Source organism: Microcaecilia unicolor, chromosome 3, assembly GCF_901765095.1.
Source record: "Microcaecilia unicolor chromosome 3, aMicUni1.1, whole genome shotgun sequence".
Taxonomy (NCBI): Eukaryota; Metazoa; Chordata; class Amphibia; order Gymnophiona; family Siphonopidae; genus Microcaecilia; species Microcaecilia unicolor.
Window position 1 is genome coordinate 76410269 of NC_044033.1, and position 17019 is coordinate 76427287.

Here is a 17019-nt window from a genome sequence, read left to right on the forward strand (position 1 = left end):
CTTTTCCTTAGACAAATGATGTAACTTACTTTCCTTTTGAAAATTATCTTACAGCAAATGCAATCAGCAACTGCTGTTTAATACAGTGTTTCTGAAGAATGTATGCAAATCTCTCTCATGCATGGTTATTGTGATTATCCTGAAAACTGGACTGGCTAGAGGGTGCTCCAAAGCTAGGTTGAGAAATACAGATTTAATGCCCAAATTTGAGAAAATGTAGATACGTACTTTTGAAAGTTTTAATCCCCACTCCTCCACAGGACACAAGTAAAAATTATGCATAGGGGTTGAAACTGGAGGAAGCAAACTATTCCTTCTCCTCTTCTTCCCTTGAAGTGTTCAGCTTCTCACCACCCTTTGTGTAGGGCAATGAAACATTCTACATTTACAGAAGATGAATGCGAGGTTTCCACTCCCTTCAAAACAGGAAGTTCAGAAGGGGTGGACGCTGGCAGGGCTCAAGTGCGTTCAGACCCTGGCTGGCCAGCTGCTATGCATCTTCTGTACATGCTGAGTATCACCGAAGCAAGAAGCTGAACACTTCGCCGGGGGGGGGGAGGGGGGGGGGGAAGAGGTGGAACAAAGGAGAGATGCTGATGCCATGGGAGCGGGGGGGGGAGGTTGAAGGAAGGAGAGATGCTCATGCAATGGGAGTGGTGGGGGCAGGAACTTGGGCTTGCCTAAACAAAAAGACATTCCATTGCTTCTGTTATGCGCTGAATGCCATTGGGTGCACAGTTTTACCTGCTTATAATCTGGGCTATTTTAAAAACGCAGCTATTTTTGTGCCTGAGCCTCTGTTTTGTGTGTATAAAATGACTTTTTAAAATTACTTAAGTATTAAAACAGGAGAAACACCAAACAAAAACTGAACTCCTGTGGAGGTGGACCTGTCTCTTAAAAAGAAGAGTGAGAAAGGCTGTCAAAACTGCACCTTTTGACATTTCTGTCCAAACCTCAGCATGAGAGTGGGAAAGAAGCAGGGGACATTTATGGCAGGAAAAGTGCTGCAACACCAGTGGCTTAAAGGCTGGAAATGACAGGAAGGTAGCTAAATCAAGTCATTTTTGCTAGCCATTTTGTTCTGTGGAAGCTTGCTCCTGGGGAAAGGAAATAAAGGAATTACACCTAAACTTCTGCCTAGTGCCTGTGGTATGTTCAGATAATCGAGGGGGGAGGCGGGGGCTGGCAGGAAAACCACTGTGGTGCTTTTGAAGCCGGTGCTCAATGCTCTTTTCCTCCCAGGAGCTTTGACCCATTAATCATCCATGGAATCACCGACAGGGCTGAGCACATGCATGCACCAGTCCATCCCAGTCCTCCCTAAGAGGGAAAGCGATGGGCTCCCCGCCCAGTTGAATACAGAGGAGAAAAGGTCTGGCACCTCCACTGCTATTGTGCAAAAAAACTTCCTCAGGAAGGGGAAAGGCGCTGAGGTAGTGCTTAGTGCTTCACTACTATGAAAACAGCAAGTGCGAGCAGGAATCAAAAAGGCTTTCACTGTTGCCAAAGTGTGCTGGTTAAAGGTGAAATTCTGACACTTAAATGTTGATATTTTATTGGACCTACTCATTTCCACACTATTTTTCTGGCTTGCAGACCTGGATAAGAACACACCAGATCTGACGCTATGGTGTTGGTGGTAAAGCATATGGAAATAAGGGGGGGGGGGGGGATATGAGGAGGAAGAGGAGTATTGTTGGTTTACAACACACACACACACACACACAAAAAAAAGTACCCTTGATGGTCTTGCTGGTTTTTGTGCGTTACTTGCTGTTCTGTTTAATAAAGAGGATTAAAAAAAAAAAAAAAAAGAAGTGAAATTCTCAAAGATATCCCACTTGTACTAGGCCAGCATTTCCCAACCTTTTAAAAGAACAGGAACACCCAGATTAACATGAAAGTTGTGTGGCACACCATCATCCCCTATGGAGCAGGGATTCATAATGCCAAAACAAAAAGAAAAGCGCTGAAAGCCCCATCAAAGCCAGAAAGAGCTCAAAGGAGGAGGAGGACGAGCAGAGGGTGGCACGTGCAGAGGGACCTGGTATCCACATTTCTCCCATTCCAGGGCTCGTACTGTGTTACACGCAGTGGCGTTCCTACCCTCGATGACACCCGGGGCAGATCGCCGATGCGCCCTCCCCCCTCCTCCGGGTGCACGCCGCTGGGGGGGGGGGGGGGGGGCAGGTGCTGCGGCACGCGCCTGTTGGCTCTGAGTTCGCTACACTAACTTCGCTGGTTCGCTGCAGCTCCCTCTGCCCCGAAACAGGAAGTAACCTGTTCCGGGACAGAGGGAGGGAGCTGCAGCGAACCAGCGAAGTTAGCGTAGCGAACTCGGAGCCCACAGGCGCGCGCTGCAGCACCCCCCAGCGGTGTGCACCCGGGGCAGACCGCCCCCATCTTGGTACACCACTGGTTACATGTACTACATGTGTTCTCAGAAAGTCCGTGTGTGTTTTAAGAGCCACTGCTGGTCCTTTTTTTTTTTTTAAAGATGTTTATTATTGTATTTGACTTTCATAAGCAAAATGTCAAAGCTGCTGCAAGGTGATCTGAGAGCAGAGCCCACGTGCTAGTCTCGACTTGCGACAGGAAGTCATGTACATAAACAATATGAGAAAAATATTAATAGTGAAAGGCAGGAAATAGAATCAGCACCACAAAAGCCTTGCAGCTAGGGATAATTATTATATCCTTATAAAACATTAAGGGGTCCTTTTACTAAGGTGCATTGAAAAATGGCCTCTGGTAGTGTAGATGCATGCTGTGGGTACACGCAGAATTATTTTTCATGCCTTTTTGTTTGCCAAAAATGGACGTGTGGCAAAATCAAAATTGCTGCACATACATTTTTGATCTAAGATCTTACCATCTTACCTAGTGGTCAAGAATTTGGATGGTAATGACCTATGTGTCTCAGATGCCACTTGGTGTGCGTCTGCTACGCACGACAGAAAATAAAAAATATTTTTCAGACGCGTACCAAAAATGAAATTACCACAACAGCCAAGCGGTAGTCGGGCAGTAACTCCAATCTGGTGTGCGTTGGGTGCGTGTAGGCACCTACAAGGCTTAGTAAAAGGGGCCCTAACTATTTAAAGGATATATCTGTCCTCATAAAAAGTGGAGAGACTGCCAAAATCCATACGTATCAACGGTACTGTGCTCAACAAGATGCAGTTGTTGCACTATAGCTAAAATAATGAAAAAATATTTAAGTCAATGTATAGCAGCTTTCTGGCAACACACTTGACTTAAATATTTTTCATTATTTTAGCTATAGTGCAGAATTACATCTTGTTGAGCACAATGGCATTGACCTGTTTGGATTTTGGAAGTCTCAACTTTTTATGAGGACAAATATATTCTTTAAATAGTTACCAAGGATATACCAATATTTTTCGGACTATAAGACGCACCTAGGTTTTAGAGAAGGAAAATAGGAAAAAAATTTTTGAAGCAAAAAGTGTGGCAGAGATCTGCTGGAGGCCCACAGGTTGTGCAACACTCTTGTATGGGGACAGCAGCCTGTCCGCTCTCAGCTACCCGACTTTCCGTTCGTGCAACCGTGCTCCCTGCCTTGAAATCTTTAATTTACATACCTGAAGTTGAGGCGAACCAGCAGTAAGTAAAAGCAGCAGGCAGGCAGGCTCGCCTCCTCGTCGCTTCCCTCTCAGCGTGTCCCACCCTCGCAGAAAAGAAATTACATCAGGGGAAGGCGGGACGCCCTGAGAGGGAAGGGAAGCGATGAGAAGGCGAGCCTGCCTGCTGCTTTTACTGCTGGTTCGCTGCGACTTCGGGTAAATTAAAGATTTCAAAACAGGGAGCATAGGTGCATGAACGGAAGGGAGCGGGCAGGTGAGCCGGACCTCACAAAAAAAAACACTGGGTGGCGTTGAGCCGTGCCGCGCGGGGCCCCTATAAGCGCAAGGCTCTATGCGGTCGCAACACTTGCCTCGGCATAACACTAGCCCTGGCCGCCCCCCACCCCTCCAGCAAGCAGGTATGCTACAGTCGGACTATAAGGCGCACCCACATTTTCCTCCCAAATTTTGGGGGGAAAAAGTGCGTCTTTTAGTCCGAAAAATACGGTAATTATTATCCTTAGCTGCAAGGCTTTTGTGTTGAAGAAAATCAACATGTGTCAGAATACTGAAAACGGACTCTTACATACCTACTGAGAGCACCTGCTTCTTCCGAACGGCCCAGCCCACCTGGTCAGCTTTTCCCACTCCAAATGTGTCCTCTTCGTTGCCACGCTTCAAGCGCCAGATTCTCACTGTGTTATCATCCGAGCAAGTGGCAATCTGTAGGGCAAAGGGGCAAATACTTGAGAACATCCAAACAGTTAAGGTCAGGTTGGCTCAAGCAAGGCATGTGCCCAATGTACAATGAATACGGGGAAGCAGCACCACCCCCAGCCTGTTCTACCCTTGTAGCTATACCTCTGTACAGCACTCTTCTCAATTCTTGTAACCTAATTATGCACAACGTCCATGTTGGCTCAAAAGAAACCTTTGCAGAAACAGTTCAGCAAAACAATTATATCCTCATGACCCCCGAACACAACAGCCTCAGATAATACCTTCCAGGCTAAGCATATATGCATGCAATATGGCTAGATCAAGCCTTGAATGGAGAGCAACTTTAAAATGATAAAACTTGTTCTGTCTCCAAGAAATGCAAATGCACTCGCTCACTCCTACAGGCGATCTCTCGTGTCCTCACAGCAAAAAAGGTAAAAGTACTCTCCTAAATTAGCCCCTTTTCTCCAGTCTTATGCAAATTTCTGAACAAGAAAGAAGAAATATAGCGAGATAGATGGAAATAAAAAAAACCCAAACACCACACACACATTACCTGATAACCTCCCTAGTTTCATAGTTAAATTTTTATTTCATAAACCACCCATCAAAAGGTTTTGAAGGCAAGAGAAAATACTGTGTTAACTCACCAGCAATTCTAATACATTTGTTGGATGCTCTTTGTTGTTACTGTTTCCATAACTGTTATATTAATATAATTGCAAAATTTTCAATAACATTTATGAAAAAAAGTCTCGTTTCTTTCTTTTATCACTCCCTCTAATTTTCTCTGCTTCCCCCAGATTATACTTAGTGGTCTAATGGTGCTTTGAAAGTAATTTCTTTAAATTTATGTCTGTTTCTGGACTCTTTTTGGTCATATTTATCTCATATTTCTGTAGTAATTTTTACTTGTGAAATTATTTGAAATTTCAAAAAAAAGAAAAAGTCTCTTGTGCCTCATTGCTGCAGCACACCACATCTCCATCTTTGTATTGAGTTACAAGGCATAGCTTGACAATATAGTACAGATTTAGTATCCATTTTCAAACTTTAGACATCGGATGGATATCAATACCTTTCCCCTGGCCCTCATTTCTTCCATCCACTCCTGCTGTTCTCCCCAACTCACTGTCCCAGATTATCACCCAGGAAAGTAAAGAAACGTATCTCCTCTTACCAGCTGCTGACATGTACAGGGACACACACCAAAGCGTAAGGCTTTCAATACCAGCACTAGGAATGGCAAACAGCAGGTGGCAGGAGAAAGACCCTGGGATTTATGAAGCCATGAGAAAATGTGATGGCACAGTACTATGTAGAGTTCGTGCACTCTCTCCCTTTAAGCCTCAGAGGCTTACCCCTTCCTTCCAAGACCCTTAGTGCATCCTGCTACACTAGTGCTTCTCAACTCAGTCCCATCAGGTTTCCAGTATATCCACAATGAATATGGAGACAGATCTGCATATTATTTTTATTTTAGTTACATGTGTACCCCGCACTTTCCCACTCATGGCAGGCTCAATGCGGCTTACATGGGGCAATGGAGGGTTAAGTTACTTGCCCAGAGTCACAAGGAGCTGCCTGTGCCTGAAGTGGGAATCGAACTCAGTTCCTCAGTTCCCCAGGACCAGAGTCCACCACCCTAACCACTAGGCCACTCCTCCAATTGTGGATATCCTGAAAAACTAATGGGACTAGTTGCACCTCAAGGACTGGATTGAGAAATCACAGTTGGCTGCCAGGTGGGTGGCAGCAGTAGGCATTACAGAAAACCAGGAATACTATTCACCCTAACAATTTGAAACTCTAGGGCTGGACCACACTGTATTTTTTTTTTTAAACAGTATGAACAAAGACAAAAGGCTGCTCCAAACCTTGGTGAAGTCTGCAGGGCACCATGCAACGGATGTGACCTCCTGGGAATGTCCCATGAGCAGCACTGGAGGAAGATGGGACTCCGAGACCTGAAGTAGGGAACAGTGAAGGAAACAAAAAAGCTAAGACACAATATCGTCACTGTTGTAAGGAACACCACAGTTGTACACAGAGTGCAGGGACTGTTACATACTCAAGTGCTCTCAGGTGCAGGGAGAGATCAGGGACTTGGCCAGAATGAAAGCAGTAAGAAATATGTCAGCCTTCACATGCAGAGCCTGCTCGTCACCTGGAGCCCAACACTGGCAAGTTCCGAGACAGAGTGAAGGCTGTGTGTGTCTGTCTATACACAGAAAGCATGAAAGAGAGCAAGAAAGAAAGAAACAAACAAACAGTGTTTTTTTTTGGGGGGGGAGGGGGGGCTGGATCCTACATTCAGTGAAAATTTGTTGAAGCCTAAGTTAAGACGTTTGCAAACAAAATTCAGTAAAGTAAAATAAATGCCAGATGGAGAATACAAAATGAAATGAATAACAAAAATTCCACAAACACAGAATATTAAGGACAAGACACAGATTTACAATGAAGAACAAAACAGTTCTAATGTCAGACTCGCACTAACAGTAGGAGCAAAGACTGTAAACCTTGTCTTGTCTTTTAGACAAAGGATGGGTTATACTGTTAAGCAGACAGGACAAGACAACATGAAAATGTAAAAAAAACAAAAAACAAACTTAATGAGGCCTCCCAGTTCAGAGTGCTGCAGACACAGCTGGTACCAGTATCTGCTCAACTACTTTTGATATAGGCAGTCAACAATACTCATCAAGGGAAAAAGCACCTTAGGCTGCAACTGTCTTGGTGCAAATGGGACGCGCATGACCACACCCTTTGAGCAAGACAAAGAACAATCAGCTGGTAGCACGGGACTCTTAGAAGTAGCCATTAGTCCAAATGGGAAAGAGAAGAGACCCTGTATATGGAGCATGGCCACTGCACACAAGGATGAAGGGAAAACGGAAGCATTCTCCACTTCTCCCAATTCATCATGAAATCTGATGGACCTCACGCAGAGGGGAATTAACTAATGACACAGATGGACATAACACATTTAACAGCATGACAATGAAGGAGGGGAGAATGCCCAAACGCTGCTAGAAATCCACATTGATAGCTATACAAAATGGCCGCTGACCTAAATAGGCAAGAGCAGCGGGCTCCTAGACCTTCCCAATCAGGCCCACATCTGCGTCAGGAAGTGCCGAGATTTGGAGTCCCCGACTGGACCCAGGACAGTGAGGTCGACCGGCCAGGCAGCGGGACCCCTGCATGACCCGAGAACCAGGAGGGAGCCAGTTTCCCACTATCGGGCCCCAGGAGATATCAGGGCACAGCACAGCACACCCCAGCACGACTGAAAAGTGCATAAGTACATAAGTAAGTACATAAGTAATGCCACACTGGGAAAAGACCAAGGGTCCATCGAGCCCAGCATCCTGTCCATGACAGCGGCCAATCCAGGCCAAGGGCACCTAGCGAGCTTCCCAAACGTACAAACATTCTATGCATGTTATACCTGGAATTGTGAATTTTTCCAAAGTCCATTTAGTAGTGGTTTATGGACTTGTTCTTTAGAAAACCGTCTAACCCCTTTTTAAACTCTGCTAAGCTAACCGCCTTCACCACGTTCTCCGGCAACGAATTCCAGAGTTTAATTACGCGTCGGACCGTTGGAACTGAGTATTTTCTAGGCTAAGATTGACGCAGACCATATGACCCTGAAGCAGGTGATGAAACGTTGGCCACCGTTGGTCATGGTCGCACCCAGCGTCTCAAGAGCTTAGACTGAATGAAAGCTAAGTAATCTGTTCATTCAAAATTTAAAAAAGAAAGAAAGAAAAAAAGTAAAAAATAATTTACAGAGGATTGTTTAATTGTTCAGGGGTGTTTGCCGATGATGAAGCAGTCCAGCCCCCTTGAGCTCTTTAGTTATATAGCCGGGGGCTTCTTGAGGCATCACCCCTTTACTCTATCAATTTAATGTTTGGTCAGATCAAGTGGCAGTTGAGTCTGTATCTATCTCCTTCATTATTGTGCATGGTTGTTTAGACAGAAGTGTTAGAAGGAGATTGCCTTCATAATTTATTTTAATCGTTGTATACCAACGTAAGATCCATAGAGGCATATTTTCAAAGCACTTAGCCTTCCAAAGTTCCATAGTCAACAAGGCAGATATCATCAGAGACTGGCTAAAGGATGACCAACTAGGACTACTCTTCATAACTTAAACATGGCTGAGATCCCAAGACAACCCAATGATCAGAGAAATATGCCCAGCAGTTTATAAAATCGCCCACCTCACATGGTCACAAAAAAAGAGGGGGGTGGCATAGTCACTTTCTACAAATCTTGCTTCAACCTCCAACTCACTTCTGAACTTATAACCCCATCACTGGACATCATGGCGTGTAAACTCAACAACAACACACTACAGGGAAGCATCAGCTTTACACTATTCTACCTCCCACAAGCAAATGGGCGGACACACAGGATGCTTTTATGGACTCGACTAGCACCTAATGCTAGAGCCTCAAGTATCAGCACTAATGGTCAAAAGTATTCAGATCGCTATGCAACTGTGATGACCAAGATCGTACTCTAAATGCACATTCCGCATCTTAATCCAAAGCTTTGTGCTGTCACAGATAGACTACTGTAATGTGATATATGTGGGTTGCAGGGACTATATCCTCAAAAATGTACAAACAATGCAAAACCACCTCCACACGCCTGATATGCAGCACATCCAAATATGATCATAAATCCAAGGGAATGGGGGTGATTGTGTCTGACGACCTTAAAGCTTTCAAACAGGTAGAAAAAGCGACGGCCAAAGCCAGAAGGATGCTTGGGTGCATAACGAGAGGCATGACCAGCAGGAAAAAGGAGGTGATAGTGCCGTTGTATAAGTCTCTGGTGAGGACTCATTTAGAGTACTGCGTGCAGTTCTGGAGACCGCATTCCTACGGAAAGATATAAACAGGATGGAGTCGGTCCAGAGGGCAGTTACGAAATCAGTAAGCGGTCTTGAATGCAAAAATTATAGGGACAGGCTTATGAACCTCAACATGTATACGCTGGGAGAGAGGAGACATGATAGAAACGTTTAAATATCTCAAGGGCATTTATGTACAGGAAGAGAGCCTTTTTCAAATGAAGGAGAGCTCTGGAATGAGGGGGCATATGACAAAGTTAAGAGGGAATAGGCTTAGGAGTAACCTAAGGAAGTATTATTTCACAGAAAGGGTGGTGGAGGCATGAATTGGCCTCCTGGTGGAGATGGTGGAATCTAGGACTGTTCCAGAATTTCAAAAGGCATGGGATAATCATGTGGGATTGATTAGGAACAGGAAGAATTAGGGGTTACAGAAGATGGGCAGACTGGATGGGTCATATGGCCTTTATCTGCTATCCCACTGCTGCAATCCCTGCACTGGCTACCAATAAAAATTAGAATGGTTTTCAAAACGTGCGCTTTCGTACAACCAAGTAGTCTATGGCACAGCACCACACTATATGATGGTCACCACACTATATGGTGTCGCTATAGAACCCTGCTACCCACTTGCAGGCAGAAGTTAAGAGACCAACTAACTGTCCATCCCTCCCAGTTGTAAAGGACTATTATAAATTGGCCCACACTGCCAACCTCCCATAGAACATGGCCAAATGGTGGAATGCATTGGGAAAAGACATATAGCATGACACCATCTACGAAAGTTTTTGTAAAAAACTGAAAACATTCTTATGCCAGAAATTTCTGTTCCTAGATGTGTCTATAAACTAGAGTTGCAAGGCATTCCAGATAATCAATCCTGATCATATACCCCCTCCTCTCCCACCCTGAACCTTTTACAGTCCACTCTCCTCTAGATCTCCCTCTATCCTTGTAACTACATTTCTTGCAAACACAACTCTTTATTACCTACACCATATCATCCCTAATTGTATGTATAATCTGCGTTGTTTTATGTAAGCCACATAGAACCGAGTCTCAACTCGGACGAATACGGGATACAAATCCCATAAATAACCACTGTGAGCTCACTGCGCTAACAAATTGTGCCCAGTTCCGGATTTTTGGTAAAACACTAGATGACTAGCACAAGTACGTGACACTAACAAGCTTCCCTCTCTTCCTTTTAAAATAAAACCCAAATTTGGTTAATGCAGAATATTTAACAATTCAAAGTGGATTACAGTCTAACACCAAATTATACAATTCAATATGTATCAGTCTGCCATAAAATCGACCAAATAAAAACCATTTCAAATAACCATGTTTTCAATATGCAGTGGAATAGTCCCTAGGAAGATATTTAAGACAAATCCATTTGTGAAGAATTCCAGGACTCCAAACTCTTTCCAGCAATAGTTCTCATCCTAGTTTATTGCAAGTAAAACTGTTTCGCCACAGGCAACACAGCTCTAAACTTACAGCTGATTCAGTTGGTGTTCTAGTTCATACAAAGAGAAAGATATCATGTAACCCGGCACCTGGCCATGTACTGACTAAATTAAAAAGTCTTTGAAAGCTGAGAGGCCTAACAGGGCTCTGCTAACAGCTGTGGCACTAGCAAAGAGCAGACCAGGACAACATTCACTTGGAAGTGTAACCTATTTCATTGCTTTAATTTACTTTAATAAAAAGAGTTCAGTTTATTCATTTTATTGCATTGTTCCACATAATGAACTTTTAGGAGTAATGTCAGAAAATTATTTTGTGTGGAGAGGGTGGCCGATGCCTGGAATGCCCTCCCGAGGGAAGTGGTAGAGAAACAAAACTGTGGCAGAATTCAAAATGGCATGGAATGAACACAGAGGATCTCTAATTAGAAATTAAGGGTATAAAAACAAAACTTAAAGGGTTGCATATGTGTTTGCATGTGAAGTGGTGCTTAGATGGCAACTTTGGCTGTATCAACTAAGGCCGGTGCTGGGCTGGTTGTATGGTCTGAGTCCGGAATTCGTTGCCTGAGAACGTGAAGGCGGTTAGCTTAGCAGAGTTTAAAAAGGGGTTAGACGGTTTCCTAAAGAACAAGTCCATAAACCGCTACTAAATGGACTTGGGAAAAATCCACAATTCCGGGAATAACATGTATAGAATGTTTGTACGTTTGGGAAGCTCGCCAGGTGCCCTTGGCCTGGATTGGCCGCTGTCGTGTACAGGATGCTGGGCTCGATGGACCCTGTCTTTTCCCAGTGTGGCATTACTTATGTACTTATGTATGGCATACAGCATTTCGGTTTCGAATGGGCTGTAGAGAGCATCGCCGTAACTCCAGTAATTTGTAACATGAGGACAGTGCCGGAGAAGACGTTTATGGTCTGTGTCCCGCATGGGTGTTGAAGGAGTAGCCTAGTGGTTAAGCACCGGTCTTGACATCCAGAGGTGGCCAGTTCAAATCCCACTGCTGCTCCTTGTGGCCTTGGGCAAATCACTTAACTCTCCATTGCCCCAGGTACAAACTTAGATTGTGAACCCTCCAGGGACAGGGAAATACCCAGAGTACCTGAATGAAACGCACCTTACTCTGCTACTGAAAAAGGTGTGAGCAAAAATCTACATAAATAAAGATGACGATAAATTTGGATAGGCTGAGTGGTTTTTTTTTTTTTTTTTTAAATTATATTTATGAAATTTTTGAATAACAATATATAACACTTGTCATGGCACAATCATATGACACATATATAACTTCCATAACCAATAACAGGAAAGTGAACAAATTCCCTCCTCCCTCCTACCCCTCTACCTAACATGAGAAACTCTTACTCATTAGTGAAGGTTAGTCGTATTGTGGTCAATTATTCGCTTTCAGGTCTAGGAACAATCAAGTGGGGCGCATCAAGAATCTATCCCATCTGTGTCCTCTCCATGTGCGATAGCGCTCCCATAGCAAGTTAAATTTTGTTATATGTCCCGATTTCAAGGCTGTCAGTTTTGACATTTGGTAGAGGTAGTCCATCTTATGTATCACCCGGATCACCAGTGGTGCCATTGTGCTTTTCCACGCTGCCGCCAATGTTATTTTCCCAGCTATAAACCATATAGAAGTAAGTCTGTGGTCAGCAAGGCGCACTCCAGGTGGACGAACATGTAGTAAGCATATCTCAGGCTTAGCTGAATATCGCACCCCAGTCACTTGAGCAAACGTATCAATCAATTCCGTCCAATATATTTGGATCTTAGGACAGAACCACCAAATATGGGCCATGTCCCCCACCATTGTACATCCTCTCCAACATTGATCAGACCCTTTCCCATACATTTTTACCAATCTCTTTGGAGTATAGTACCATTGATACAATATTTTATAGCTGTTTTCAGTGAGAGAACTAGATACAGAGGCTTGTAACATGTGTTCTAAAGCTTTTTCCCATTGGGTCTCATCTAGAGTTATCTGTAGATCTCGCTCCCAGCGTTGTATATAGTATTGGATTGGAGCCTGATCAGCAAGCAGGGCCCCATATAGGCGAGACACACAACCCCTATGGCTACCCGCCCTCATTGCTCTTTCTATATCTACCTCCTCCCGAATCAGTTCTGTTTTTGCTTTCTTGTTTATATAATCTCTATATCGTTGGTAGTGAAATAGGTGAGAGGTTGGTAATCCATAGTCCTCTTGTAATTCTTCAAATGGGGTTACTTGGTCATCTTCCCACAGTGGACTTAGCGTGATAAGACCCTCCTTTCCCATTGGCCATAAAGAGGATTGTCTACCCCCAACGGACATCCCGGGGCAGTTTTTATGGTCATCTGTTGAAAATGTAGTCTATTGGGTAGAGTCCCTTTGCCCTAACCGCCCACCATGTTTGCAAGGGGTATTGCACTGCTATTGGGGCTTTCCTAATATAAGACTGGAGTTGGCTCTTTGGTAGCCACAGTATAGAGCGTAAGTTTGCTAATCCCATCCAGTGTTGTTCCATCTGGACCCATGATTTAGTACTACCAGTGCTCCACTCTGCTAATACTCGTAACTGTGCTGCTTGGTGGTATAGAGCAAAATTTGGGACTCCCATTCCTCCTCTTTTTTTTGATTGGTACATAGCAACCGCTCGTACCCGTGGTGGTTTGTGTTGCCACACATAGGCGAAAACCTTTCTATTAAGTTGTCGAAAAAATCCCTTCGGTACTGGTAATGGTAATGCGAGGAACAGGTATAAAAGTTTGGGCAAAATCATCATTTTTATGGCTGCCACACGTCCCAACCAAGACAGCTCTAACCCCTCCCATCTGTCAAGATCTCGAAACAATTCTTTAAGTTTCTGGGATAGTTAACTTGATGGAGGTCCGACAATTTGGGTGTTAATTGAATGCCTAGATATCGGAGGGACCGCTGGACCCATTTGATCTGGAATTGTCGTCGCAGTGAGGCTTCGTCTCCTGCCGCCAGTCCCAATCCCAGAGCCTCAGATTTGTCTATATTCACCCGGAACCCGGACATGGTGCCGTATTGATTCAATTCTTGTAATATATATGGTAAGGACTCGCCTGGATTAGTCACTGTTAATAAGATATCATCGGCGAATAGCATGACTTTGTGTGTTAGATGCCCCACCTGGAGACCATGTATGCGTGGATGTTGTCGTATGCATTGAGCCAAGGGCTCCATTGTTAGTGCAAACAGCAGTGGGGACAGGGCACAACCCTGGCGGGTCCCACGTTCTAATGTTATTGGGTCAGAGTTGGTTCCATTGATTCTCAGTATTGCTAACGGCTGGGTATATAATAATTGGAGCCATACTATAAACCGTCCTACAAATCCCATTCGCTTTAGTACTGCAAACATAAAGACCCAATTGACCCTATCGAACGCCTTTTCGGCGTCTAAAGATAGGAGCAACATTGGCTGTCTGGTATCGGTTGCCTCCTGAATCAGGTGGAGTGCCCTGCGAATGTTATCTATTGCTTGCCTTCCCATGATGAATCCCGCCTGGTCCTCTTGTACCAGCTTCGGCATGAGTCTTTGTAGTCTCTTAGCCAATATCTTAGTAAAAAGCTTGTAGTCCGATCCCAACAAGGAGATCGGACGGTAGGAACCACAGTATTGTGGATTCTTTCCGGGTTTAGGTAAAACTACTACATTTGCTATCCGCCAGGTGTAGGATAGCTCCTCTTGGGTATCAAGCTCATTAAATGTTCGGACTAGTAAAGGGATTAAGAGCTTGCTATACCGTTTATAAAATTTGTTTGTGAATCCATCTGGGCCCGGGGATTTACCGTTAGGCATATCGCTTATGGCCCACGCCACCTCATCTGCTGTGATCGGTGCAGAGAGCGCCTCCGCTTCTACCATTGTCAATGTGGGTAGGGCCGCCTTTGCAAGATAATTCTGGGCTTCCTGCGCATCTAAAGTACCCTCCGTTTTGTATAAGGCCGTGTAAAAGTCTGAGAAGACTGTCCTGATCTCTTCTCCTGTTATACATAATTTCCCCTCCCTATTGAATATGGAGGGCACTTGTGTATGGGTATAGTGCTTTTTTAACTTAAATGCTAGTAGCCGTGAAGCTTTGTTTCCAAATTCGAAATGAGCTTGTCTCACTCTTTGGAGGTGCTCTGCTATCTCTGCCATTTGAATTTCCCTAAGTTCTGTCCGTAATGCGTGTATTCGGTGGTTTATAGCTCCCGCCCCCGGTCGCCCTGCACATTGTTCAGTGAGGTCTCTTAATTCCGCGTGTATTTGTTGGGTCCTCGCTCTTACTTGTCGTTCTAGGTGGATTTGTAAGGATATAACTTTTCCCCGGAGCACGGCCTTACATCCTTCCCAGAGGATCCCAGCTGATACTTCATTATTATCATTGATGTCAATGTACTCTCTAATATCTGCTTCTATCCTGGCGGCTATGATTGGGTCTGCTAGTAGTTTGTCACTAAAGCGCCACTGTGGCGTTCCAGGGCTCATTACCTTCAATTTCAACTCAAGGACTACTGGAGCATGGTCTGACCATGTCCTCGGATATATCTGAATATCCACTGTATTTGTCATTAATGTCAAGTGCCCCATCCAAAAATCTATGCGGGAATGAGAGTTGTGTACAGCCGAGTAAAATGTATAGCTTTTAGTTTGAGGGTTTCTGTGTCGCCAAATGTCTACTAGTTGCCATTGTCTCATGAATTTATATAATTGGGATCGATCTGCTTGTGAGTAGCGTATCCCTTGCGTAGAATTATCTAGTGTTGGTTGCAGTGTGAGATTATAATCACCACCCATTAAAAGGGTCCCTTCAACCTGTTTAGAGAGGAGCACTGATAGGTCCGAATAGAAGGTACCTTGTTGGTCATTGGGGGCATATATATTTAAAAGTGTCAACACCTCTCCTTCCACTTTTACAATCATCAATAGATATCTACCCCCTTTGTCCCTTACTATCCTTTGCACTTGCCAGGGGTATTTATTGGATAATGCTATCAGGACTCCGTTTTTTTTCCTTTCTGTGAGACTTGATGCAAAAAATATTTGCTGTGATCTCATGTTACTACACAACCGCTCTGCCTCCTGTAGTAAATGGGTCTCTTGAATAAACGTTATATCAGCATGGAGGCGTTTTATCTCCTGAATCATAAGATGTCTCTTTCCTGGTGAATTAAGTCCCTTTACATTAAGGGTCATGCATTTAACAATACTCATCTCAACTGTGTGACAATCTCTTTTGTCCCTCTTCTATTCCCAATCCTCTGGTCTATTCCCTCTTGAAAGTCCTGCTCTCTAACCTTCAGGTAATGTCGAATCTGAACTAATCTCCCCCCAACTAGAAACTCTTTTACCCTCCCCTCCCCCTTTAAGACATCCTCGTATCCAAAGCACAAGGGTGTCATAGAGGGAAGTGACCCACCCACCCACATATTATCAATTAACAATTTGGGCCCCACTGCTTTGGGCAAAGTAATGTGAAGTGCTAATTGCGCAACTGAAAGGCATTTTTTTTTTTTTTTTCCTTTACATATTAAATGTCATCACCTTACACTGTTCAATCTTACAGTCAGTTTCTTGTAACTTATGTTTGGAATCAGCTTTTGTTGTGTCCGTTCCTCCAGTCACTTCTTTGCTTTGTCTTCGGGTCTTCGTAGCTGGGTATCAGAGTGTTGTCGCTGTAGTCGTCCTTTTCCCGCTGTGACCCGCTGCCATCTTGGTCTATCTCCAGTTAATGGTATACGTTTCCTGGGAGTATTAATGTCTCCGCTGGGGCCTGCTTCCGGAAAGATATGCGTTGCCTCTGCGATATCTCGTATTTGGCATTGCTTCCCCTCCTTGTAAAATCGCAGCACAAAAGGGTGGCCCCAGCGATATTTAATCCCCTTGTCTGTCAAAAATTTCGTGAAGGGTCGGAGTTCTGCCCTTCTTTTCAAAGTAGCCGCCGCCAGGTCTTGGTAACATTCAATATGGTATGTGTCCCATTCAAATCCTGGCGTGGAGCGCGATGCCTGCATGACTTGTTCTTTTAATTTAAAATCGCTGAAGCATGCAATAATATCTTTTGGGCGGTTTGATGTTAGAGTTCCTAGAGCTCTGTGGGCCCTCACCAGTTGGATTGTAGCAGGGTCTCTTGTGATTTGAATGTTCTGGAGCAGCGCACTCACAATTTTTTGAACTGTCTGTTCACAATCTGTATAGTGTGGTGTGTCTGGCAGACCCCTAAATCGCACATTGCATCGGCGGCTCCGATTTTCAAGATCTTCTATTTTGTCCCAGACTTGCTGGGTATCTTGTCGGGCCTCGCGGTGCTGGGAGTCGAGTGTCTGGATTAAGTCTGTTTGTTCCTCCAGGCG

The 17019-nt window shown here is 44.3% G+C and overlaps 1 protein-coding gene across 1 annotated transcript in view; it reads right to left on the bottom strand.

Moving 5' to 3' along the window:
• DTL (denticleless E3 ubiquitin protein ligase homolog) overlaps nt 1-17019 on the bottom strand; it is a 70204-nt gene that overhangs the window by 13601 nt on the left and 39584 nt on the right. Inside the window, exons 12-13 of the mRNA XM_030196070.1 lie at nt 6188-6277; nt 4181-4313 (exon numbers count right to left, since the gene is read on the bottom strand). Coding sequence (XP_030051930.1) covers nt 4181-4313; nt 6188-6277 — 223 coding nt within the window. The remainder of the gene's footprint in view (nt 1-4180; nt 4314-6187; nt 6278-17019) is intronic.